This window comes from Cervus elaphus, chromosome 20 (genome assembly GCF_910594005.1).
Source record: "Cervus elaphus chromosome 20, mCerEla1.1, whole genome shotgun sequence".
NCBI classification, from domain to species: domain Eukaryota; kingdom Metazoa; phylum Chordata; class Mammalia; order Artiodactyla; family Cervidae; genus Cervus; species Cervus elaphus.
Genome location: NC_057834.1, coordinates 75,897,603 through 75,924,769, shown reverse-complemented (window position 1 = coordinate 75,924,769; position 27,167 = coordinate 75,897,603). Strand labels below are relative to the sequence as shown.

The 27,167-nt window shown below is 37.6% G+C and overlaps 1 protein-coding gene across 3 annotated transcripts in view; it reads left to right on the top strand.

Moving 5' to 3' along the window:
* The first annotated feature begins 8,556 nt into the window (after positions 1-8,556).
* The window catches only part of ZNF326 (zinc finger protein 326), a 34,624-nt gene continuing 16,013 nt past the window's right edge, over positions 8,557-27,167 (top strand). Inside the window, exons 1-6 of one of the 3 annotated variants that reach the window (XM_043876608.1) lie at positions 8,557-8,960; positions 11,257-11,301; positions 18,776-18,811; positions 18,908-19,019; positions 21,107-21,512; positions 23,875-24,073. In XM_043876608.1, coding sequence (XP_043732543.1) covers positions 8,945-8,960; positions 11,257-11,301; positions 18,776-18,811; positions 18,908-19,019; positions 21,107-21,512; positions 23,875-24,073 — 814 coding nt within the window. In that variant the 5' untranslated portion in view covers positions 8,557-8,944. Of the gene's footprint in view, positions 8,961-11,256; positions 11,302-18,775; positions 18,866-18,907; positions 19,020-21,106; positions 21,513-23,874; positions 24,074-27,167 lie in introns of those variants that run through there. The other 2 variants (XM_043876609.1, XM_043876610.1) reach the window with 2 other exon arrangements.

Here is a 27,167-nt window from a genome sequence, read left to right as displayed (position 1 = left end):
ATGTAAACATTTAGTTCCAGTAGAGGATATAAAACACTATCACTGTTGTTAAACTTTGTGAAGAGAAGAGTAGAATGAGATATACGCTGATCTCCACACTGTGAAATTGATTGATATTGACTAAAGTTGGTGGCCCTCCCCGTTTGTTCAGAAGTAAAGAATCCGCCTGCCAATATAGGATACACAGGAGACGTGGATTCGATCCCTGGATTGGGAAGATCCCCAGAAGAAGGGCATGGCAAGCCACTCCAGTATTCTGGCCTGGAGAATCCCAAGGACAGAGGAGCCTGGCAGGCTACAGTCCATAGGGTCGCAGGGAGCTGGACACGACTGAAGTGACTAAACACACGCAAAGTTGGTAATCCAAGAGAGAGAGAAAGAATGCAACGGAAGTGAAGATTGAGTGATCTAACTCCAGGTAAAACCAGTTTTCCTCTGTAGAGAGAATTGAAGCTAACTAAGCAAGAAAAGAAAAGGTTATAGTTTTTCACTGGAATTTTTTTTATACTACTTGATTTATTACCACGTGCACAAATTATTCGCTTTAAAGCCAAAGACAGTGGGTAGGGTGGTGTCAGGACTAAAACTAGATCACCCGGTATGATTCCCTTTGCCTTCAATGATAAAGCAAACCTATCAACTGCCTAATATCACTCACACAAACCATACTACTGTATCATGTTTAGTTGAGGCAGGAACCTTACTTCTGAGAGAGCAAACGGGTAATCTTCTGAGGTCTTTGATTTGCAGGAAAGGCACTTTTGAAAAAAGCACTCCTTTTGTTTAGAAACAGATTAGGAAGATTTCAGTTGCAAGAGAAACTTTCTGAAAGATACATCAACTGTTTCTGGTTGTAAAGTATTGGCAGACAGTGGAATCCTTTGTGTGCTTCCTGTGTTTAGCATTATACAACATGTTTCGGTTTAAAAGCCCTGTACAGTCATTAGCTAATTACCTCCCAAGGGCTGCAGGGTAGTTAGAGGAAATACTGGCACCAAGCCAGATTTTAGAGCTGAAGGATGTGTATGTGTTTGTACCAGCCCTGATTCAGGGCATAGTTGTTACACAGTTTCACATGCAGGGATCTATCAGTTAATGTGTGGCTATTCAATCTATAAAGTTTCTTTTCTAGACTCAGCATTTCCTTGAGAAATACAAGTTACTGAAACAGAAGAGAACTTATTCTGATATCATCTCTTATAAGTGTCTTGAAAATCAACATTGTTGACAGTTTTAGATTCATCATTAAATCAGAATCTTCAAAGTGAGGCCTGGATTATGGAATTTTTTAAAAGTACCCAGATTATTCTAGAGTAAAGCCAGGCTTGAGGACTACTGACTTCAGTGGAAAAGAGCTGCTTCTTTTCCTATCCCCAACACTAACTAAATCTACAATGAGAATGAAATACAATATTTGGTTAGGGAGAAAATTTATTAAAAACACTAATTACTGATACATATTTAATCTTGTATAAAATTTATATTTTACATGATAGAAGTGCTCAAGAAATTTGGATAGTATAGAAGAGTAAATATCTATGTCTATGTGCATATGAAAAATCATCACAAAAAGAATCACTGTTCATGTTTTGGGATTTTTCTTCCCATTTTATTTTCATGCTTTGTCTTTTTAAAAAATATTGACATTTCTCTTGTAATTCCATATACAATTTTGTATCTTGGTTTTGAAATATACCAATGTAATAAGTTTTTTCTTGATTCATCCTTTAAAAGTCATCTCTAAAAATGAAATCTAGTGAAATGAGGCAAACAGGGAAATTTATATCCACAATTAAACCAAAATAGAAATTCAGGTACCTGTAGAGCACAGGCCCAGAGGAACAGTCTCTATGTCTGTTTAGAACACTCAGACCAGCCCTGTCTAGAACACCGGCTGAATTTCTGCAGCTGAATTTTGACTATATTTGGTGTGTGGTGCCCTCTACTGGCTCTCCCAGGGTTGTGCCTTTTTTTTCTATTTGTAAACTTTGTGTTTGGGTCCTAGGTGCCTCAGATGGTAAAGAATCTGCCTGCAGTGCAGGAGACCTGGGTATGATCCTTGGGTTGGAAAGATCCTCTGGAGAAGGGAATGGCTACCCACTCCAGTATTATTGCCTAGAGAATCCCATGGACAGAGGAGCCTGGCAGGCTACAGTCCATGGAGTCACAAAGAGTCAGACAAAGCTGAGCAACTACCACTTTCACTACTTTTTCAAGGACTCTAAAGAAGCGTGTTAAATTGTATGTGTGCATGTTTGATTTTTGCATGTCTGTATTTTTATTAATATGTGTTGCCTTAGTGTAGAATTGAAGCTATCTAAATAAATAATTGGATTTGATTGTGGGTCTGTTTCATTTTTATTTATTCCACAAACATTTTCGAGTCTACTAGGGGTATTGTACTAGGGGTCTGGAGACAAAGTGGCTCATTATCTATCCTAGGCAGGATCACGATCTAACATGCTTTGGCTATTCCAGCAGAAGAAGCTGACTCCTTAAGGACCCTTGTCCCTGCTCTGTCTAGGAAAATCAGCCTCTTAAATGGCATGAGCAGTTTTGGGAGAGACAGGTGTGGCACAGCCAGGAAGAAAGAGGACACCTTTCCAGCAAGGCAGATCTACCAAGCTGATTCTGGCAACTGATTGCCAGATGAATAGATGTCACAGAGAGCTTGCTCTCGATTTACTTAGGGAATTAAAATTTATGATGGACCATCACACATTAATAGATAAAGTGAGTAGTAATAATTCAGAGGCTTAACTGAGCCCCTGTAAGGGAATAGACCTCATTTTCTAGAAATGTAAACTTCATGTAATATGTACGGAAGGAAGGGAGGTAATTATTACATTTTGAAAGCACTTTTGCATTTAAAATTTTACCTCCATTTGGGGGGAAGGAAGTGCCTATGAAAAGAATGGAGTTTTTCTAATCTGAGGAAAGCCAAAAGGATAGAACAAAGTGAGGAATTTCTAAAACATTCATGATCACCTCTTTTGATTTGTAGTTTCTTTGACCACACTATGTACAATGATGCAGATGATACATTAGCAAATCCCTCTCCTCTCTTTTTAACCTGAGAACCTGGATGATGATGTTGGGCCTACAAAGTTGACTCCATACACCAATGGATACAAGCATGACTATAAAACATTTATGATGAATATTAAACAAGTTTATATTTTTTATATATATATATATATATATATATATGATATAAAGAGCCAGATATCCTGGAGTGCAAGGTCAAGTGGGGCTTAAGCAGCATCACTACAAACAAAGCTAGTGGAGGTGATGGAATTCCAGTTCAGCTGTTTCAAATCCAAAAGATGGTGCTGTTAAAGTGCTACACTCAATATGCCAGCAAATTTGGAAAACTTAACAGTGGCCACAGGACTGGAAAATGTCAGTTTTCATTCCAATCCCAAAGAAAGGCAATGCCAAAGAATGCTCAAACTACCACACAATTGCACTCATCTCACAGGCTAGCGAGGTAATTAATACTCAAAATTCTCCAAGCCAGGCTTCAACAGTATGTGAACCATGAACTTCCAGATATTCAAGCTGGATTTAGACAAGGCAGAGGAACCAGAGATCAAATTGCCAACATCTGTTGGATCATCAAAAAAGCAAGAGGGTTCCAGAAAAACATCTATTTCTGTTTTATTGACTACGCCAAAGACTCTGTGGATCACAACAAACAGTGGAAAATTCTTCACGAGATGGGATTACCAGAGCACCTTACCTGCCTCCTGAGAAATCTGTATGCAGATCAAGAAGCAACAGTTAGAACTGGACATGGAACAACAGATTGGTTCCAAACCAGGAAAGGAGTTCATCAAGGCTGTATATTGTCACCTTGCTTATTTAACTTATATGCAGAGTACATAATGTGAGATGCCGGGCCTGACAAAATGCAAACTGGAATCAAGATTGCCAGGAGAAATATCAATAACCTCAGATATGCAGATGACATTGCCCTTATGGCAGAAAGTGAAGAGGAACTAAATAGCCTCTTGATGAAAATGAAAGAAGAGAGTGAAAGAGTAGGCTTAAAACTCAACATTCAAAAAACTAAGATCATGGCATCTGGTCCCATCACTTCATGTCAAATAGATGGGGAAACAATGGAAATAGTGAGATACTTTATTTGGGGGGGGCTCCAAAATCACTGCAGATGGTGACTGCAGCCATGAAATTAAAAGATGCTTGTTCCTTAGAAGAAAAGTTATAACCAACCTAGATAGCATATTAAAAAGCAGAGACATTACGTTGCCAGTGAAGGTCTGTCTAGTCAAAGCTATGGTTTTTCCATTAGTCATGTATGGATGTGAGAGCTGGACTAGAAAGAAAGCTGAGCACCGAAGAATTGATGCTTTTGAACTGTGGTGTTGGAGAAGACTCTTGAGAGTCCCTTGGACTGCAAGGAGATCAAACCAGTCAATCCTAAAGGAAATCAGTCCTGAATGTTCACTGGAAGGACTGATGCTGAAGCTGAAACTCCAATACTTTGGCCAAATGATGGGAAGAACTGACTCATTGGAAAAGATCCTGATGCTGGGAAAGATTGAAGGTGGAAGGAGAAGGGGATGACAGAGGATGAGATGGTTTGACTGCATCACTGACTCTATGGACATGAGTTTGAGCAAACTTTTCTCCCGGGCTTGGGAGCCTTGTGCTCGGCTTTCGGGAACAGCGGGCCTCCCGCGGGGAGGGAGCGGCGGCCGGCCGGCGAGAGTGCTTGCAAACCGGCCTTTGGAGGCAGCCGGGGAGGTCTTCCAGCGGGAGAGGGCCGGTTGTGCTCAGAGGCCCCACAGGCCAAGCCTGGCATACTGCAGTCCATGGGGTCACAAAGAGTCAGACGTGGCTGAGGGACTGAACTGAACTGATACCTAAGAGTATGAAAAAGTAGCTGGACAAAGAAGTACCTAATGAATTGCAACTAAAATTCAATGTTACTAACTGCTATTAAGGTAACATAGAGGGAAGGGGATTCTTACTAAGAAGGAGGGATTTAAAAAGATAAAACATGGATATTGAACCTTTAGAATGGTGGAGGAGAGGAGACGTAATAGATGCAAAGAGAACAAGACAAGCAAAGGCATAGAAATGTGAAAATACATGACTTTCATGAGGGACAGCAGATGATCCTATGTCACTGGAGCAGAAGGTATGTAGGTGGAGGGTTAGGAGATGAAGAACAAAGGTCCCTGGGTTCTCAGGAAGTCCACTCACCTGGCTTTTCTCAGGTTCTGGGGAGTGTGGGATGGTGGAGCTTCTCTGACAGCTCCGTCAGGATTGCATCTTAGGTGTGGCCCCTCATTTCCTCCTTCTCCCTGAAGTCTTTCCTTAGTCTCAGCCCACCCTTTAACCTCTGCATTTAAAAACCCCTACTCTCTTTCATTTTCCAAGGGACTCTGCTGGTCTTGTCTTTACTAACCTTGTGTCTCTTGCGAAATAGATGGAAGATGAAATGATGTAAGACTTTGTGTAAAACACTGGCCCCTCAGGGTAAAAATCTGAGCCTAGTAAAGCCGGAAAAGACCAGGTAGCCTAGCTAGACTCTGGGGAGCAGGAAAGAGAGGACAAATGGAGAAAACTATGTTTGGCGCATGGTCGGTGCTTAACCAAGATCTGTACAGTAAACAGTTGGTGGTGGTGTCACTTAGGTGCTAAGTCGTGTCCAGCTCTTTGTGATCCCAGGGACTGTAACACGCCAGACCCCTCTGTCCATGGGATTTCCCAGACATGAGTATTGGAGTGGGTTGCTATTTCCGTCTCTAGGGCTCCTCCCAATCCAGGGATTGAACTTGAGTCTCCTGCATCGGCAGGCGATCCTTTACCTCCTAATTGCTAGGGAAACCCAAAAAAATGAATTAGGGAATGACTTGATAGTCTCTTGAGTATTATGGAGTACCTCAGGTATTGCCACCTGCCTCTGCAAGAACAATTTGTATTAGGGAAGGAGGACGGAAGGAGGGAAAAGATCCACATATTCTGGTATTTCCTGGAGTTATGAGTTTCTTATCTGGCAGTTTTCTCTTTCAGGGGAATAAGGGGTGTGTGTGTGTGTGTGTGCACGCACGCACGTGCATGTGTACACATAATGTGCACATGATTCACAAAGTGACCCAATATTTATTTTCTTCCACTCATGCCAAGACCTGAAGACCCTGGATTATAAAATCACTTCTTTGCTATGATAACAAGAAAAAAAGAGTCTCAGGAGAACTCAGTTTTAATTGTTAAACTTATGTGCTTGGCACTTAGGATACCAACAAGACTTGGGTCTAATCTCAAAGGGCTTTTAATATGGAGAGACATAGTATTTTGTGCAAAGGAGACAGTGCTAGAGCAAGGCTGTCCCAGGAAACTCAGAGGAGGGGCTTTTAATAGAGCCAGGGCCTTGCTACTTATTCCAAGTATAGTTTGACTGCCAGCAGCAGCATCTCCTGGAAAATTGTGAGAAATGCAGACTCTCCAGCTTCAACCCAAACTGACTGCACATTAATATTTGAGAAGCACTGGTCTAGGGGCAGGGGTGGGATGTGAGAGTGTTCTTAGAGGAAATAAGTTTTGAACTGTTTTGAGCATGAGTAGGATTAACCAGGGGGCTTCCCAAGTGGCTCAGTGGTAAAGAATCCGCCAGCCAAAGCAGGAGATTCGAGTTTGATACCTGGGTCAGGAAGATCCCCTGGAGGAGATGGCAGGCAACCCACTCCAGTATTCTTGCCTGGGAAAGCCAATGGGCAGAGGAGGTGGCAGGCTACAGTCCATGGGATCACAGAGTCAGACAGGACTGAGCAGCAGAGGGAAAGCCTTAAGCAAAAGTTCAGAGTCATGAAAAAGTATTGGGGTGTTTTGGGAACTGTACTTAGCTTAAAATTGCCAATCAATAGGGAAAGAGTAGGGGGGAGAGGAGGATGGAGAAATGCAGGAAGGTGGCAGGGTAGGCAGAGGCCAGACCCTGCTGGATGTGCTTTATGTTAGAAGCTTTGCCTTCACCCAATCCGTGACAGAGATGCATGATGTGTTCAGATTTGCCTTCATATCACTGAGGCCCTGAGAAGCCTGAGAAGGTCAAGGTGGAAAGATAGAGAAATTACTTAGGAAGCCAAGGCAACAGTTTAGGAGAAAGATAATGAGAGTCTAACTCAGGTAGTGCAGTGAATTGGAGATCATGGGCAAACTATTAGTAAGACATTTTAGGACGTAATAAGCAGATGAAAGACTTCGGTATGGATTGATGATGAGAGAATGGGAGACGGCTGAGTCTTGACTGCATTAGTAGTGGGTGGTTGCTCATGACGCCACTCACACAGCATTATTCACAGATGAAAGAATAAAAGTAGATGAACAGGTTTGAGGAAGGAAATTATGAGTTCAGTTTTCAACACGTTCTGCTCTGGCAAATAGAAAACGCGCATAGGAAGGAAAAAAAAGAAGAAAACACTATAAGGGTGGAGAACTGGGTGAATCAATGAGGGTGGAGAAGGAAAGCGATGAAGAAGGAACAGTGCCCTACCCAGATTTGGGGCTGTGCTCAGTTGTGTCCATGAACTATAGCCCCATGAACTGTAGCCCGCCAGGCTCCTCTGTCCATGGAACTTTCCAGACAAGAATACTGGAGTGCCTTGCCATTTCCTACTCCAGGGGATCTTCCTGGGATCAAACCCGCATTGCTTGTGATTCCTGCATTGGCAGGTGGATTATTTACCTCTGCGCCACTGGGGCTACAGTCATACAACTTAGTATACCTGTGAGTTTTTCCTTTAGTCCTGTTTCCAGAGACTGTTTTCTTGCAACTTGGTTCTGGAAACTCATTGGACCTCAAAAAAGGGCAAACGGCTTGATTCATGCTTTTCTAACCTGTGATCAACTCATCATTGACACAATTTGCTCTATGAAAAAATATCTAATCTGGAGTTCAAGCTGCTCCAGGATTAGAATGACCAAATAGTTGTCTTTTCCCACATTGTCTTATGGGCGAGTGACTGTCCACTGTCCTCAATACTATTTCCAAAGTGAGAATAATACAATGCTGAGTGATACTCCCTCTGTCGTGTCCGAGTCTTTGTGACCCCATGGACTGTAGCCTGCCAGGCTCCTCTGTCCACGGAATTTTCCAGGCAAGAATACTGGAGTGGGTTGCCATTTCCTTCTCCAAATACAATGTTAACATGTTAATATATAATGTATCAATATGTGTGTTTGCCCGTGGTTGTTCTTCAAGTTCTGGATGACTCCTTCCAAAAATCTTCCCTCTGTTAACTTTTACAACACTTTCATTTTGCACCTTGAAATTCAGAACTCGACCGTGGTCTGTCTTGGATCACACTCGTAACTTTCCTATTTAGCAATCTGTTCTCTGCTCACAGGGGTCTAAAAATATCCTGGCCTTCTGAATCTCCACGGCAGAAACTCCAGAAGGTTTTTTTTTTTTTAAACATTTTCCGATCAGTCATTATCAGCCAATAAAAAGGGAAAGGTCGGCACGTGGTATATTAGTTCGGGCAGGAGGAAGGTATTCCAAGCAGATCCTTTCGCTCTTGCCAGAATCAAACATGGCGGGCTTCAGCCCGACCTTCCAGAAAACCCGGCTTTCTTCCCCTTGAGCCCGGCCAGTCTTTGGGGTCCTTTCTAACCTTCCTTACCCCTCGGCGACTCCGAGAGGGTCAGCACCTGGAAGCGTGACAGCGGACCTGCTTCCCGCCCCCATTCGAGGGCCCGCCCACCAGCCCGCGCCAGCCAGTCGCGGGCCGCGCTGCGGCGGCTGGCAGCGCCGGCCGGGCCCGCCCCCCAGCCTCGCTGTGGCCTGCGGCTCCCGGGCCGGTAGCGCCGCTCTTGGTCGCGCTGACTCGTAGTGTGGAACCGCGGGTCACGGGTGCTCTTCTCCGGCCACAGATTAGCCAAGCGCCGCCGAGGCCGTCGGCCCCGAGCCTCCGCCATGGACTTCGAGGACGGTAAGCGCGGCCTCTGGCTGGTCACCGCGGCGGGCGGCAGGCGGGGTGGCCTGCCCCCGGGGTCTGTTTACCGTCTCAAGATGGCCGTGTGGGCTTTGTTCTGCGGGCCTAGAGGCCGCCCGCCCGCCTGCCCGCCTCGGGCCCGGTGCCTGGAGTCGGCCTCGGTGGGGACCCGCGCGCCCGGATCGCCCCGCCCGGCGCCCTCTGCGGCCCGCGACCCTGAATTCCGCTCCGGCCTCGGCGCGGGGAAGGAAGCTCCCAGAGCGCCGCGGCCTCCCGAGTCCCCAGATCGGCCCCCGCCCCGCTGCGAGCAAATTGCCAGGAAGCCTCCAACTTCCCGTTCTGGGCGAGAGGGCGAGCGGGCCTCCCCCGCCGCGGCTCGCGCTCGCCCGGTGGGCAGCGACCCAGATCGTCCTTTTAGTAAATCCCCAACTCCAGGTTACTACTCGCCAGATAGAATTTTCTGAGGCTTGTTCATGATCATGTTCCTTGGTTGTCTTAGTTTTTAAGATGAGTTTAAAGGGCGTCTGTAAGTGATTAAGTATAGTAGATCTCTATCCAGAATGGAACGTAAGGTATTTCTGGTTAGCAAAGTGGGATGTTTATCCGCCAACAGACAGTGCCCGGGCGTTAATCCCTAAATTTAAAATGCTTCTGTGAACCAAAGTGTTTTCTCTGGACAGTGTGTTGTTAGTCAAAATTATGGCACAGCATCACATGCCCTTCAAATTCAGACCTGTACACAGCCGCCTGGGGGTGGACTGCTGATTAATTAAATGAGCAGTACCTTTCGGTCGTCTCTCACGCCAGTTCTTTAAGCCGCTTCATACGCTCACGAAATAAAATTAATTTGGTCTTCATATTATCTTCAAATCTTGCCCAACTTTTATAGTGATTGGTGTCAGGGTAAGATGAGTACGTAATGACAGCACTAGGGAGACATGAAAAGGGATGTGAATAAACTGAATTTAGTCCTGAGTTACCGGGCATTTCTGAATAAAATGGCTTCACTAATTAGTCGTAAGCCTCTAACCCAATCAAAAACATTAACTTTGAATATGCTGAGCCTGATTAAATGATCTTTTGACCTTTGATTTGATTTCATGCCACGAAGAATTAAAGCTGCCAAGTCTAAGTATATGAAAGGGGACTGGAATAACCTTTTGTGGATACTTTTAAGTTACTTTGAAATAGGAAGTTCAGATATTAACAGTAGCACACTCCAGTGTTTGTTTTAGTTGAACATTGACTCATTTTGATATCGATACCTTTAAACTGAGTATTTGAAATGCCAGAGTTGAGAATGAATTTTATTTTTTTATTATTATTATTTTTTTTTTCGAGAATGAATTTTAAAAATATGTTGCTGTGTTTTCACACCAAACTTTGGTGACAGTACCCAAGGTGCAGCAGAAACTACCAGTGTGGGAGAAGGGAGTGACGGGAATGGTCCCCTCCCCCCATGAAGGAACCCATTGTCTTAGCATGTTTACTTTTTTATTATCACCATCTGCCCACAGTTCTAAACAATGTGAATCATAAAATTCTAAACAGTGTCAGTGATAAAATGTTCCCTCTCTCATGCTCCCTCCTTACCCCTACTGCTTTATTTGAGGGATGGAATTTGCCTGACAATATGTGGGACTCTAGAGCTCTGTGGTGTAAGTTGGAGTCTATTGTATCCAAAGGACTGCTGTATTAAATTCCTATTTGTTAGTAGAATTAACTAAAGGGTTTAACAATTGCCAAATTAGTTTTGACAGAGAAATTATCAATATGATCTTTGGTGATGATGCCACATCCTGGATAGAAATAGCACACACAGGTATACACATATATGCATGCGCATTTCTCAAATAAGATCTTGAAATCTTATTTGAGAGCAAATTAAGTGCTAAGAGAAATAGTAACTTGGGAAGAAAATATATTGAATCGATTTTCACATGTCCCTGTTTTTTGCACTGTTTGATATATAATTTATCTGCCTTCCCTTTTGTTATGCTGTATAAATCAGTATTGGATCTCCTTTTTGGGCTGTAATTATATATCAAGTTTTATTAACTAATTTTTACATTACCATGATTTGGATGATAAACCTGCCATTTGGGGAGATAGTGAAAAGAAAGGGATATATATTTTCCCATATGAAGTATATATAATTATTAACACCCTGTTTTTGTAGATAGTTGAGTTAATGGCAGTTTAAAAATTGTATTTGTTTTTAGTAAGTGGGTATATAATTCAAGATTTTTGCTAATATTGCACTAATTCCTTTCTGTTAAATGTGTCTTCATAGATTATACACACTCTGCTTGCAGAAATACTTATCAGAGCTTTAATGGTGAGTATCCTCTTTCATTTGATCTAAAATACATTAAGGGAATGCATCTCCGTTTTTTTGGTCACCCATCTAAAGTATCAATGTAAAAAGGAAATTCTGCCTTGTTTCAGTCACTGTTTAGTCTTTTGATGTGTTAATGTTGTCATTACTACATATAGTATTTGAGTTAGGAAATTTGGAATCAGAAAACCTTAGGGCTATTCAGATTAGTTTGACTCTTTATTTGAATTCTGAGTTCTTTATTCCAAAAGGCCCTGACTGTATTAAGTGATGACTTATAAGAAACTAGCTGAGTTATTTTTGTTGAATTAGAGGCTTTGGTATTGAGTAAATGTAGATTAAGTGGATTATTGGCTTGGTTTTATATTGCTTCTTTCATAATTCATTTTGACCTTGTTTTTGAGGTCATTTGCTTTAATGTGTCCAAATGTGTTAGTATATTAAGAACTGTCTAGAGCATATAAAAAAGCCTTGTCAATATAAGCATTGACATCAGAGTGACTAAAGAGCTAGATAAAATCATGGCATATGTAGAATACAGTTGGGGTGGAGTTTTGATAGTTTAGATTAGAGTTAAGGCTTTGCCAGACAGGATAAGAACATAAAGAAGAGCATGGAACAGTTCAAGAGGTTATAAAAGCATTATATGAAGGGCCCCAGAGAGTGGAATTAAATTCCCTGATTGCCAGAAGAATGCAACTTTCAACTGTTGTACAGAATGTAATATATTCACAAAATAAAACTGAAGCAAATGTACTACTAAATGAAGACTGTGTCATTTCATGAGAATAATTACCATGCAGTTAATTGCTACTTATCATCTCTAGGAATTTAGAGAAACTTTGAATTTGATGTCAGCTAAAAAAGTTAAACATATAAGAATAGTCAATATATATTGAGTGCTGAAAAACATATTTTTGAGCAGGAGAGTGATATAATAAAGTTACCAAAAGAAGTTTAATTTTCATCCACTGTAGGTTATATTGAAAACTGGAGAATTATCAAGTTTCATAAATTCAGGTGTAAGAATTTTACACCTTGGGAGGTGATGATAGTAATTTTAAAAATATTGAGCCATTTCTTGAGAAAGTTAGCAGAACTTTCCAGGCTGCCTAGTAGTGAGTAGAAAATTGAGAAGGATGCATAAAAATGCATCCAGGATTGGAAACTGGAGTGAGCAGGACTAGTACTTTTACCAAAGAGATTTGGAATGATAGAAGGCCGTGATTTCCAGTAGGATGTACCAGAGAGTTGAATTTATGCCTCAATATAAGACTTTGAAATACAGAATCATAGAGGGTCAGAAGTTTATTTTCTTAACATACAGGATTGTGGGGGAAAAAAAAGCTTAAAATATTTCTGTCACTGACATTATGACCTTCTTTCAAAAACAAGCGCTTTAATTGAGGTGTAGTGGACATCGAGCATACTAGTTTTAGGTGTACAGCAGAGTGATCCCATGTTTGTACATGCTGTGAAATGATCACAGCAGTAAGTCTGGAAACCCTTGATCAGCACATACAGTTTTCCTGCAATGAGAAATTTTAAGATTTACTTTTTTTAGCAACTTTCAAATATGCAATACACTATTATTAACTATAGTCACTATGCTGTATATTACATCCCCATGACTTATTTATAACTGGAAGTTGTTACCTTTCAACTCCCTTCACCCATTTCAACCACTCCTACCCCCTTCTCTGGCGATCACCGATCTGTTCATTATGTCTACAAGCTTGGATTTGTTTGATTTGTTTTGTTTTGATTTTTTTTTTTAAATTCTACATATAAATGAAATCATACAGTTTTTATTATTCTTACTTCACTTATTTCACTTAGCATATGCCCTCAAGGCCCATCCATGTTGTTGCAAGTGGCATGATTCCATTCTTTTTCATGGCAAAAGTAGTATTCCATGTATATACATACATATATATCACATTGCATCATCTTTATCCATTCATCTATTGATGGACACGTAGATTATTGCATATCTTGGCTATTGTAAATTATGCTGCTGTGAAAACCGGGGTTCATATATCTTTTCAAATTAGATTTTTTCTAACAGTTAAATGTTAGACTCTTTTTTTCTTTTAATTTTAGTAGTAGTTTTCATTTAAGGGTGATTGTTAGACTCCCCTGTGGAGCTTTTTCAAAATGTATCTATTTAGGTCATACTGTAGTCCTCTTGAATCTTAATTTTTAGGATAAATGGTCCCAACTGTGTCAGCTTTAAGAACTATCGATACTTTGAATCATTTTAGAATGCACCTCTGGTTAAAGAACACTGCTTGACAACACTTTGAGGCCTGAGTTATCTACATTTTATAAATGAAGAACTTAATTTCAGGGATGTAATTTGACTTCATTCAACAGATATTTACTGAGTGTTTTGTATTAGGTAGTGTTATTGGAGCTGGCAATACAGCAGTGAACGAAACGGACAAACATTCCTGCCTTTGTAGTGTACCGTCTAGTGGGGTGAAATAGTAAACAAGAAGTAATATTTATTGTATTGCAGCAATTGCTTGGGAGAATAATAACACGGGACAGCTGTGTATGTGTGTGTGTGTGTGTTATACTTTTAAAAGAGATTAGCAAGGGAAAGACTCACTGACAGGGTAATAAAGCATCGAGTTGAGGGAGGTGAAGGTGCAAGCCGTGCCATTGTCTCCGTATTTCCGTACGTCTGTAAATAGACAAAGGGAAGGCATTGCTGGTAGAGGGAAAACAGGAACATAGGTCAGGCCGAGTGCTCTGTGCTTCAGAGTGACTGAAGAAGATGGGCTTGACTACAGCAGGTGATTTTTGCTGAGTGATCTTAAAATAAGGTTAGAATAGGGAGGATTATGTAGCCAGAAGGCAGTGAAAGTCAAAGACAATTCGCTTAACACACATGAAGTAGTAGAAAGTGAAGACCTGAAAGAACTGAGGGTGTGAGCAACACAGATACAGAGGAAGAGCATTCCAGGCAGAGGGAACAGTAGGTGCAAAAATGGGTGTGTACCTGTTGTACTCTAGGAATGGCAAGGGACCTAGTATGGCTAGAGTGGAGTGAATAAGGGGAGATCACAGATGATGAAATTAAGTGGAAATAAATCAAGTTAAGAGGTAATGGGAAGGATTTCTTAACTTTGTCTCTATTGACATTTTGGACTAGATAATTCTTTGTTGTGGGAGAATGTCCTATGCATTGTAGAATGTTTTAGGAGCATTCTTGGTCTCTTATCATTTGATACAAGCAGCACCCATTACTCATTTTGGTGACAACCAACAGTGTTTTCATTGTTTGACCCCCTCTGGGGTTCAAAATTGCCCATGGTTAAGAACCACTGATTAGGGTCTTACAGATTATCTAAAGGTTTGTTTACTTGGAGTAAGTTGGGAAGCCATTGGAAGGTAATGGGCATTGAACATAATTTAACTTACACCTTAACAGAATTCTTCTAGCTATTTTCTTGAGAATGAACAGAAAGGTTGCAGAAATGAAAACAGGAAAATCAGCTGGGGGGCTGTTGCAGTAATGTAGGTGAGATATGAGATATGTAGGTCTGTACCGTGATGATAGTAGTGTGGAGGTGATAAAAAGTGGTCTCATTCACGACTTAGTGTTACACAACTTGTTAGTTACTTTGATCATGTCAGTTGTTTTTTGTACTACTCCACACCTCTTGTGAGTTAATTATAAGTGAACTTAGCATTTGTTGAGCTTATCATTTATGAAAAGTGAAAGTGAAAGTCGCTCAGTCGTGTCTGACTCTTTGCAACCCCATGGACTGTAGTCCATGGAATTCTCCAGGCCAGAATACTGGAGTGGGTAGTCTTTCCCTCCTCCAGGGGATCTTCCCAACCCAGGGATTGATTCCAGGTCTACTGCATTGCGATTCTTTACCAGCTGAGCCAGAAGGGTGTAATCAAATCAGTAGAGTAGATTTGATTTAAAATATGTCAGATTAATTTTGAGTGAATAGCTTTCTTATTTAATATATATTTTATTCAGGGATAATAAATATGGAATGCTAAATATGTCAGATATATAACAGTGATTCACAATTTTTAAAGGTTATATATAATATAGTTATTATAAAATACTGGCAGTATTTCTTGTGTTGTACAGTATATCCGTGTTCTCACTTACTATTAACAGTAAAGATATGTTATAGTCTTAATAACTTTATTTTTAGTGATTTTTAAATTCATTCAGTAACCTGGAAGAATATAGTTTATATGTAAGTGGTCATGGTCATCTTATAGACTCTATCCCTATAATCAACACTGATCATATGTAGTATATATAAAGACTTTCACTCTTTTCCTTTTTAACTAACTGAATAGTGACAGTACTGTGAACAGTAAACCAAGAGACACGGCTGTGTAAAGATAGCTCTGTTAACCCTTGTGTGCTCTCTAGGCCTGGGCAAAGGTGAGTGTTCAGTAAATGTTAGTAATTTATGACTTCGTAGTGAAGTAAAAATATACAGAATCAAAACCTCAAAGATTTAGTATCCAGAGGCAGCCTCTGCTGATTGAAAATAGAAATTAGCAGAAATAGCAGTTTAAGTTTTTCTGTTTTGCGTACCTAACTGAACCTAACTCTGAAATTACTTTTTAATACTTTTTAGAGGAAAGCTTTTTATTTTGAAGTCTTCATCTTAATGTCAAAATTGTCCTCTGTTTGAGAGATATGAGCAACTTATATTGTATACTTATCAACTTTAAAGACAAATGACTTTTATTAGTCTGGAACTGTGTTATCTGATGTGGTGGACACTAGTAGACACTAACCATGTATGACTGTTGAGTAATTTCAGTGTGGATAATCTGAATTGAGGTGTGCTGTCTTAATATGAACTTGATTTGAAATCTTAGTATAGACAAAAAACATTCAGAATATCTCATTAGTACTTTTTGTATATTGGTAAACTTTTTGTCATTAAAATTCATTGGTATGTGTTGTACTTTGAATGGATCTTTTTATGATGTGTAATCCTGTAATATCAGGTATTAGTTATTTGAAAAATACTGGTTTATAGAGTTCAGATTTTTCAAATATTGGCAGATTTTATTGTAGAAATTAAAAAAATCATATATTCAGTAATACCAGTATCAATTTCATCAGAAAAGCTTTTAAGTATTGGGAAACTGTCAAGCTCAAGTTTTAAATTGTAATTTTCACATGAGTGCTTGAATTTTATCTTTGGCAACAAATACTATCACCTGTTTTCTTTCAAGTGACAGTTTCACTTCATTCATTTTTGAAAGAGTGTCTGCCAGATGCTCAAGTCTGAAAGCCATAGTTTTTGAATGTCAGTCTTTCCTTTTAGTAAAAACAGTATTCCTTGTAAAAAATGGCTGTCAGTGGCTTTTCCTAAAGAGAACTATGGCACTTAATGAAACTTTATGCAGTGATATGCAGCAAAATTGCTTTATGTATACTTTCCATTTTACTATCCAGAATATCATAAACTATACACAAAGGTCGTGATTTAATAAAATTGCTAATTTTTACTTCTTCATCAAGGACATTCTTTAAGTGAAGATTATGTTATTATTTTTATTATCTTTTATATTTTATTCTTTTACTGCAAGTGTGCAATACAGCTGTCAATACTAGTGTGGTCTGGTGTCACTGTCTTGATTTGTGCTATAGCACAAACCGTTTTACCCACCAATGGTTTCGCATCTTCAATGCAAAAAAATTTTCATCACTGTGTAAAAGGCAAATAATGTTTTAGTATCAATAATGTTTATAAAAATAGTTTGACCTTGTGGATCCCCTGAAAGGGGCCTGGCAACTTTTAGTGGTCAACAGGCTATTGAAACCTGCAAGCCTGGGGTACATAAAAAATTAGTGAAAAAGAGACCCTGATCACAAGACTAGCGTACATTTAAAGTGAGGTCACAGGACTTTCCTGGAGGTCCAGTGGTTTAAGACTACACACACCTACCTAGGGTGCATGGATTTGATCCCTGGTTGTGGAGCTAAGATCCCGCATGCCGCGTGGTGCAGTAAAAAAAAAAAAGATTAAAAAAATGAGGCCACAGATAGCAGGATACTGTATAAGGCAGAGTATCATAAACACCATGTGAAAATGACAGACTTTTGTAGATATTCAAAAGAAAGAGATGATAATCAATTGAGGCAACATCAGTAAGGTGTTCTTAAAAGGGTTAGTATTTGAAATGGACTTTAAAAAATTAAAGAATTTAAATAAGCTACTATTTGGGCAGTAGAGAGAGCATTTCTTGTAGAAGCAATAGTGCGAAGCTAAAGGGGTGGATATTTATAAGACTTTGGGAAAATCATTTCATCTTTTTGGTTCCACAGTCTATCAAATGAAAAGGTTAAATTTGATCATTTAGGTTGCTTTCAGGTTTAAAATCGCAAGATTTTGTTGTTAGGACTAGAAGTATTTATGTAATTATAGTTAAAATTTAGTGTTTTTTTAAAAAATAAATGTAGTTGCTTTGTGTATACTCTTAGTACATAAAACTTAGGGTGATAAATGAAGACTTTTAAAGGACTTTATAGGAAACACATTGTAAACGGTTTTAAAATTTTTTCAATTTTATAATCATAGTAAATTCATTTTATTACCTTTTTTGTTGTATTTGTTTTTCATGTCAGGTGGAGATGTAGGTGGAATTATAGGAATTGTAATAAAATACACTTTGTGCTTTGATTATAATTTTTTTAGTGTTTACATTGCTAGAATTCACATTCATTCCCTTTATTCAAAGTATTTGAGGATTTAAATATTTTTAATATTTAAATTTATATGTTGAGTGATTATTTATATGCAGAGTACCACATAATGGCCCCACTCTGATTTAACTTTTTAAAAATATCTATTTCAATTACTGTATGAACTAATTTCAATTGGGCAGATTTAAAATGAGGCTGTCTCTGAATTTTTAGATGTTTTGAGAGGAGTTAGATGCAGAAAACAATACTATGAAAATTTTTTTCCTTTGGACGTTATTAAATACCTTATTTTCTTGAGAATAAGAATTATTATGTACCATTGTAGCACCTGACATAGGAACCTATGGTAGTATCCTAGTCACATAAATATTGGCTAAATTGAAGATAATTTTAATATAGAGCTTTTTAGTTGATAGTTTTTTTTTAAAATCAGGTTTTATTGGCAAATCTGATTTTTCAATAGATTATATGACATAGGACCCTATGGTAGTACCCTTGTGTAAATATTGGCTAAATTGAAGATAATTTTAATGTAGAACTTTGTAGTTGATAGTTTTTTTTTTTTTTAAATTAGGTTTCATTAGCAGATCTGGTTTTCCAGTAGATTATAATCTGTGTGGTTTTTCCTTCAGTGTCTAGTGTGAATTTAGCTAAAATGTTAGCAATGAATTATCATTTCAAGTGATTGACATGAATATCTTGTGTTTTATACAGAGATTCCTGAAGAGATGGTATTTTACTGACCTTTTGTTATTGACTATCTTTTAGGAATGGATCGTGATTATGGCCCTGGATCTTACGGAGGTCTGACATTCAAGGATATTTATCTAAAAATTCTTCTTTTGAGTGCCAGTAAAGGTGAGCATCATTTAATTTTTTTTCTTTTTAAACTCTTTATAGGGATGGATCGTGACTATGGCCATGGATCCTATGGGGGTCAAAGATCCATGGACTCCTACCTAAACCAGTCATATGGCATGGACAATCACAGTGGTGGTGGTGGGGGTAGCAGGTAAATTGCTTCATCACTTGGCCAAATAAGTAGATGACTATAAGATTCTAGATAATTTAAGTATTCTCTAGGCATGTTATGATACTTAAACTATATTTAGAACTGAATAATCACCTTAAATGTTTAAAGGTGTTAATGGTTATAAAAACTATCTCAACATCATTGGCAGACATTACTTTAGGAAAACCTCAGGAAAACCATTATTTCATTATACTAGAGTAAGATTTTCTGTCTTTAGCAGTGATTTTTTTTAACTCCTTGTCAGTCAAAATGCCCTAAACAAATGATATAAAAATATTATTGGAAATATTATTTATGAAGCTTTTTCTTATATTTTTTCAAAAATGTATTTACTAATGTGGAATGCTTTATAGAGTAGCAAAGCAGTCTTGGACTAGAATGAAGTTAACCGAACCTGTCTAGCAACACTCAATTTGTAAGAAACATTTAAGATAGTTATTCTTTTAATTTTAGTTTTAAAGTGAATTACAGGAGCATATTGTAATAATAAAAATATTCTTTAAATCATGTTTAGGTTATTTATTGGCAGGTTCTACTTATGCCAGAAACACTTGTGGTCTAGACTAGGAGCTTTATATTAAAGCTAGGAATGAGTACAATATCTTTGTTTATTTTAATGCAGTACAGTTTTGATTGTACTTAATGTTTTATTGTTGATGCCGTGTAAAGCTTAAACCTAGCTGAACTGCTGTAGACTTTAGGGTTGACCACATTTTAGGCCAAGGAGGCACAGAGAGAGATTCCTACTAAATATTGATATAAGTAAAACTAGTTAGGAAACTTTTTGAAAATATTGTCCTTCATAAATTGAAGGATCTGGTTTCCTTAAGGATGGATTGAATGATGCTTACTTTCCTTTTTTCTGCTTAAGTGTGCCATTATGGTTTATAGTAGAGAAAAATCAGGAAAATAGATACAACAATTTGCTTATGTGATAGATGTTTTGAAAAATGTAGTTGAAAAGAGGAATGATTTTTATATGGTTACTAGGATTCTGAAGTAAAGTGCCTTCTATTTAGTGATCGATAAATAATTGAAGTAATGTAACACGTTTAAATATTTTACCTTATCAGTTGCTGCCCTGTTACATTGTAAATGTAATGTGTGTGATCTATGTAGATGTTATAATTTATCTCATGTAATTGTGGGCCTTTATAAAACTATGTTGTAAGATAAGCAACTTTTGTAATCCATGCTTTGGTGAGAAGTATGATTTGTTTCTTCTGTTCACTCTATTAAAACCTTGAGGAGACTGTGTGCTCCCTTTTTTAGAGTAGCTTTATGTGATAATTTCATGTGATAGTAGGGAATAATTTTTCAAATAATTGAAGACATTATAAAATGTATTCTTTCTAATCTGCCTTGAAAATTCATATGCAAAGGGTATATATTGGTGGTCTTTTATGTTCTGTTTAATGTGCTTATTCTTCTAGATTTGTAGATTTATTAGTATACAAGTAAAAAGTGACTAAGAATTGATTATTAACATTAACCAAAGTTTAGCAGGTTGTCAAATTTTATAACCAGATAATCCTCCCAATTTTGACTGCTGTAGACATAATGAAGCAGTTTTGTCATATAGATTATTGGGGGTGCGAAAGGATCTCTTCTGTGTGACAAGTAGCCTACAGCTTTGTAGTCTTCAATTTGTGTCCCTATTGAAAGCCAAAATGTTGTAAATATTTTGTATTTTACTATTAGAGATGGGTTCAAAGAAAGTTTGAGTAGTCTGTGAACTTTAACAAATGACTTTTTCCAAGACTAGGGCTGGGCTTAAATAATGACAGACAAATCTTTTCTGATAAAATAGAAAGCTGCCAAAAAGCAGATATTTAAGCTAAGGTTACTTAACTCAATTCATATCTAAACACTGACTCAGATAGCTTTCTATCTGGTCTCATGTTGAACTGCCCAGCCCTAATCAAGTGTGAATAAAAGTAGAACTGCAAACCAGTATGGTATAAATGAATTTTAGTTGATAAATGTCATCTGATAATTTGTCTTTTGAATTGTCTAACATTAGTAAGCTTACTTTTGTTTTTTCCCTCACTGTGCAACTCTTCCAGGTTTGGACCTTATGAGTCTTACGACTCCAGGTCTTCTCTGGGTGGGCGAGATCTGTACAGATCTGGCTATGGTTTTAATGAACCCGAACAAAGCCGCTTCGGAGGTAGTTATGGTGGTCGATTTGAGAGCTCCTACCGGAATAGCCTTGACTCTTTCGGAGGTAGAAACCAGGGCGGGTCTAGCTGGGAAGCACCTTACTCCCGTTCAAAATTGAGGCCTGGGTTTATGGAGGACAGAGGAAGAGAGAATTACTCTTCCTACAGCAGTTTTTCTTCACCCCATATGAAGCCTGCACCTGTAGGCTCTCGGGGGAGAGGAACGCCTGCTTATCCTGAAAGTACGTTTGGAAGCAGAAACTATGATGCTTTTGGAGGACCATCAACAGGCAGAGGCCGAGGCCGAGGAGTAAGTACAACAGAATCTTTTCAGATTCTTTTCACTAGTCACTCTTTTAAACCCTTTCAAGACCATGGTTTTCAACTAGAATAAACACTGTTCATCCCAGTGTATTTTGAAGCAAAAGCTGAGTCATAAGCATAATTTTTAGGTTGCCTGTAAAAGTTTTCCCAGTACCTCAGAAAATACATGGCAGTGTAAGATGACTGTTCATATAGTTTTGCTAAATCTCCCTTTATTAAAAAGGTGAGGATATTAGGTTTGGTCTAAAAGGGGTTAAAAGGAGTTGCATTTTTCCTTGTAAACACTAGCAGTTTTGCTAGTGGGACAGTTCTTGGATTATTTTAAAGGTAATGAACCCTTTTGGAGTTTCTGAGTAGGTTAAAGGTGCAATGTATGATAAAACGTATATACTTTGCTGCTAAACTCCAGCACATAGAATTTCTTCAAAGCTTCATATTTCACATTAAACACAAGAGAGACTAACAGTTGGTGATAGCTGAGGGTACTTTAGCTGTGTTTACATGGTGAAGAAGTTGATATGTATAGTAGACTGTAGATGATTTGTGGTCAGTATAATTTTGCTAACTCACTCTCTTACAGTATGTTCTATTGCTGGGTGTTCTGTCTTACCTCTGTCACTAGTTCTACTATTGAGAAATAATTTCCTCCCTATAGAAACATGTCTATGGCTCCTTCCCAGGAAGTAATATTTTGTAAATTACTGCTTAAATGAATAAATATGCTAGTCTTCAAATATTTAATTTCAGGATATATAGTATAAAGATTATGCCTTTACATTCTTAGGTAACTTGACTGACAAGAAATTTTACCTAGGAAGTGTACACAGATTGTGGAGTTATTATGTAGTTTGATTTTATAAAGAATATTGTATTTTTGCCACCATGTAAGAATTGTTTGTTTTTTTTTGAAGTCAGTTGCTCTTAATATTCTCTTTGCAGAGGAAGGTGCTTCTGATAAAAAAATGTAGTAGGGCACATGTTTTTGACTGCTCATTAATCTTTGGTACATCAGCATAGTTTGTCATACTTGTGTAGAAATTTTGCATTTATAACAGTTACTCTTTACTTATGTAAAATGCATTGCACCTTTAATGGATAATTAATAAAGATTTTTCTGATGTGACTAAATCACCTGGAAACAATTTATTCAAGGTTAGATAGGTATTCCTAAGCATAGTATACAAATGTAAGCAACAAGTATGTTGCTGTTCTACCATGCTTTATGGTTGTAGATTAATTGAAAATAGTTGGGATAACAGGCTTTGGATTTTGAAATTGAAAATCTGTTCCAGTTTGAAAATTTGGGAAACTCTTAATGTTTTCCATGCTGTATGTTACTTTAGGCAAATGATTTTTTTCCTCAGAGAGACTTCAAATACCAATTTTGTTTCATGATAGAAAAAGAGGTATTCCTGTACTTTGTTTCCACCATTCTAGTCGAAGTGGACTTTTCTTTCTTTCTTCCTGTTAATGAAACAGATGAACCAATAGGTCTTTCCTTTTTAATCTTCACTTGTACAATTCCCATTGGATTCTTCTCTTCAGATTACTCCTCAATCTTTATCTTCTAAAAGTGAGGTTAGTAGGATAAATTTGTATGAACATGTGGCTTCTTGGTGTAGTGGGTTTTGTTAACGACGAGAAGAGAGGACACAAAGAGTCGTTTGGTTGCATGACTCTTCGTCTGCAAACTTTTGCTTCTTGGGCTTCTGGGTGAGAACATGTTTCTCTAGGTAAGAATGTGAATGGAACGTCAGATGCAATTCTTTATCTGAAGTGTGTCTTGGAAGTTGATGCATGGTTATGCTTTAACTCTCCTATTTCATACTAATGTTCCATCTCGCCTTCTCATCCCTTTTTCAACAGGGAGAAATCCTAAATCATTTCTGGATCTTTTTTAACTTCAAACTTCAGATATGGTCTTCTTTGTGTATCTTAGTTTTAAGCCAGGTTTTAGTAAAGTAAAGATTTCTTTTAAGGTCTTTTCATGGGAAAACATCGATTAGGAACTCTGAAGAGGAGTTGTCAGAGAGTTGTACAAGTGGTAATATTCTGACAGGCACATAACGTTGTTTATAACCTCAAGTAATTTTGAATCAGAAGACTCAAACAATAGGAAATATCCATATTTGTTCTTCTGGAAATAAAAATACTGATTCACTGGATTTGAGTTCCTGTAATAATTTACAGAGTTTTTCAGTGTATTTAGAGTGGACTTGTAAAATTTAGTTACATTCTGAGGAATTTTCAGGTGAAAAATTCTAGATAGATAAAATGTAATTTATATATGAATTCATACTTTTTCTTTGGATATTGTGCTAATATTTTTTGATTTCACAAATTTGCAGCATATGAGTGATTTTGGAAGCATTCATAGACCTGGAATTGTTGTTGACTATCAAAACAAACCCACCAATGTGACAGTTGCTGCTGCAAGAGGAATAAAGAGAAAAATGATGCAACCATTTAATAAGCCTGGTGGAACCTTTATCAAGAAACCCAAGCTAGCAAAACCTGTGGAGAAGATGAGCCTCAGCAAATCACCCAGTAAGTTGGAAAACATAATTGCTGTGGTTCAAGGCAGTTTACATTATTTTTTTAACTCAGTGCATTTAAATAATTTTTTAATGTTTATGTAGACAAATTATATAATAATTACAGTTGTAGAAATTAGATCTGCAGTTGCCCTAATCAGTCATTGATATCAAAATTACCAAAAGATATTTATAAATTCACATACCCTGATTCACCCGTTTTCCCTTAATCTTGATTTAGGGTGGAACCAGAACATCTATATTTTTACAAATATCTTACACATTATTTTGATTTGGATTCCTTTCTTGGGTGTTATATTTATTGTTGGGTAATTATTGAGGAAGTGGTATGTTACATTACATAGAATCTCCTGCATGAGGTCAAAGGCAAGAAATTTTTTATCGTCCTTGGTGCCAGGAAAAGCTATGTATTCTAGAAAATTAATTTGCCTTTTGTCTTCTGGACGTTATTCTTAGAGATAATCATACTTCCATTTTTACATTGTTAAAAATTAAGAGCCAGTCTGAAAGTGAAATTAAGAAAACAGTTCATGGTAGCATCAATAATTAAATACTCAGGAATAAATTTAACAAAAGAATAAAAATCTTATACTTTGAAAACTATAAAACATTGTTAAAAGAAATTAAAGAAGATCTAAATAAATGGGATACTAAATAAATGTTCACATATCAGAAGACTTAATGTTAAGATGGTAATACTCCCCAGACTGCTCTACTGATTTGGCCCAATCCCTGTCAGAATGTCACCTGACTTATTTGCAAAAATTTGACAAGTTGATTCAAAAATTAATAGGGAATTGCAAGGAACCTACAATAGCCAAACAATCCTAAAAAAAAGAAGGAAACAGAAAGACTACTGCTTCATGATTTCAAAACTGCAAAGCCACAGTAATCAAGACAGAGTGGTACCGGCACACGGACAGACATGTAGATCAGTGGAATAGAATTGAGAGTCCAGAGAGAAACTCATAAATCTATGGTAAAATGTTTTTTTTTTAGCCAGGATGTCAAAATTATTTAGTGAGGAGAGAATAGTCTTTTCCACAAACACTGCTGGAACAACTGGATAGCCACATGCACAAACTAACATACAGCAACTAAATGCAAGGGCTAGAACTATAAAACTCTCAGAAGACAACAAGAGTAAGTCTTCATGACTTTGGATTTGGCAGGAAATTCATCTGACACTAAAAGAGCAACCAAATGAAAAACAGGTAAATTGGACTTTGGGCTTCCCTGGTGGCTCAGCTAAAGAATCCGCCTGCCAGTGCAGGAGACGCAGGTTTGATCCCTAGGTCAGGAAGATCCCCTGGAGAAGAAAAATGGCAACCCATTCCAGTATTCTTGCCTAGGAAATTCCGTGAACAAAGGAGCCCGATGGCAATAGTCCAGAGTTGCAAAAGAGTTGGACACAACTTAGTGACCAAACAACAGTGAAACTGGATTTTATCAAAATTAAAAACTTTTGTGCTTCAGAGGACACATTAAAAAAGCGAAAAGATAGCTCACAGAGAAGGAGAGAACATTTGCAAATTATACCTCTAAGAGACTTGTATCTAGAATATATAGAATTTTTTAATTCAATAAAAAGACAAATAGCCCATTTGAAAAAAGCATCTGAACAGACATTTTTTCCCCCAAAAGATATACAGATAGCCAATAAGCCCATGAAAAAGTGGTCAACAGTTAGCAGGGAAATAAAATCAAGACCTTGTGAGATTGATCACTTTTACTTATCTGAATGAATAGAATCGAAAAGATAATAACAGGTCCTAGCAAGGATGTGGAGAAATCTTCATATACCATTGGTGGGAATGTAAAATGGTCCAGGCACTTTTGAAAACAGTTCCTCAAATGATTAAACAAATTACCATATGATCCAGTAGTTGCACTCTTAGGTATGTATCAAGAAATATGAAAACATGTCTACACAAAAATTTATGTACAGATACACATAACATCATTATTCATAGTAGCCAGAGGTATAAACAACCCAAATGCTCATCAGTGGATGAATGGTTAAACGAAATGTGGTTCGTCCATAGAGCAGAATATTTTCCAGCCTTAAGATGAACCACCGTTACATGGTACAACTTTAATGAACCTTGAAAAGGTTAATAAAATGGAAGAAACTAGTCACAAAGTCCACATATATGATTCTTTTCATTTGAAAGTCTAGAATACAGAAATCTATAGGGTTAGAAAGTAGATTAGTGGTTGCTTTGGGCTGTGGGGGTGTATAGGGAGTAATAAATAACAGGATACCAGATTTCTTTGTGAGGTGATGAAAATGTTCTAGAGTTGATTAAGGTGATGTTTGCGCATATCTGAATGTTCTGAAGAGCATTGGATTACATACTTCAAAAGGGTGAATCATATGATATGTGAATTATGTCTTAATAAATCTTAAACATTTCAGCCGGATTATTGTTACATTCTCTGTTACTGTATTTTATTTAACTTTGTAATATATCTCTAAATGAAATCAAGTGCATTTGATCAAAATAGATTGTCAAGAATATACATAAATAAAAGGTAAGGAAATGTCTTTTTCAGCATTCTTTGTGAAAACATTATAGCAAATATGATACAACAGATACTATACCTATTTTTGACTGTACACTGAATTATGTTTTGTTTTTTATATTTATTTTATATTTGCCTTGATGATTGAAAAATATTTTATCTTTCCAAATTAGGTGACATTACAAGGGATTAAAAATTTCTCTCTTTAGAATTAATGTTGGATTACCTATTATTGTTGGGACTGGGCAAGGTGAAGATCATAGTAATGAATGAATATTTCAAATTTTTGTGATCTAATTTTTAAAAATCTTTGCATCCAGTTTAAAAAATAAGATACATTAATTGTTAAGATGAATTTATTACTTCCTTTGATGTTGGAGGTACTAAACAAGTCATGATAGCCTTCAAATAATTATTTAAGAAAGAGGGTAGAAGGGAAGAAGCAAGGAGGCCTAGATAAGTCCTACTTTAAAACAGGTTTTTTATATATTTTTGGATACTGACAGTATATTTGTTTTGTTCTTTGAATTTCATTTCTATTTAAATCGCCTCAGGATGAA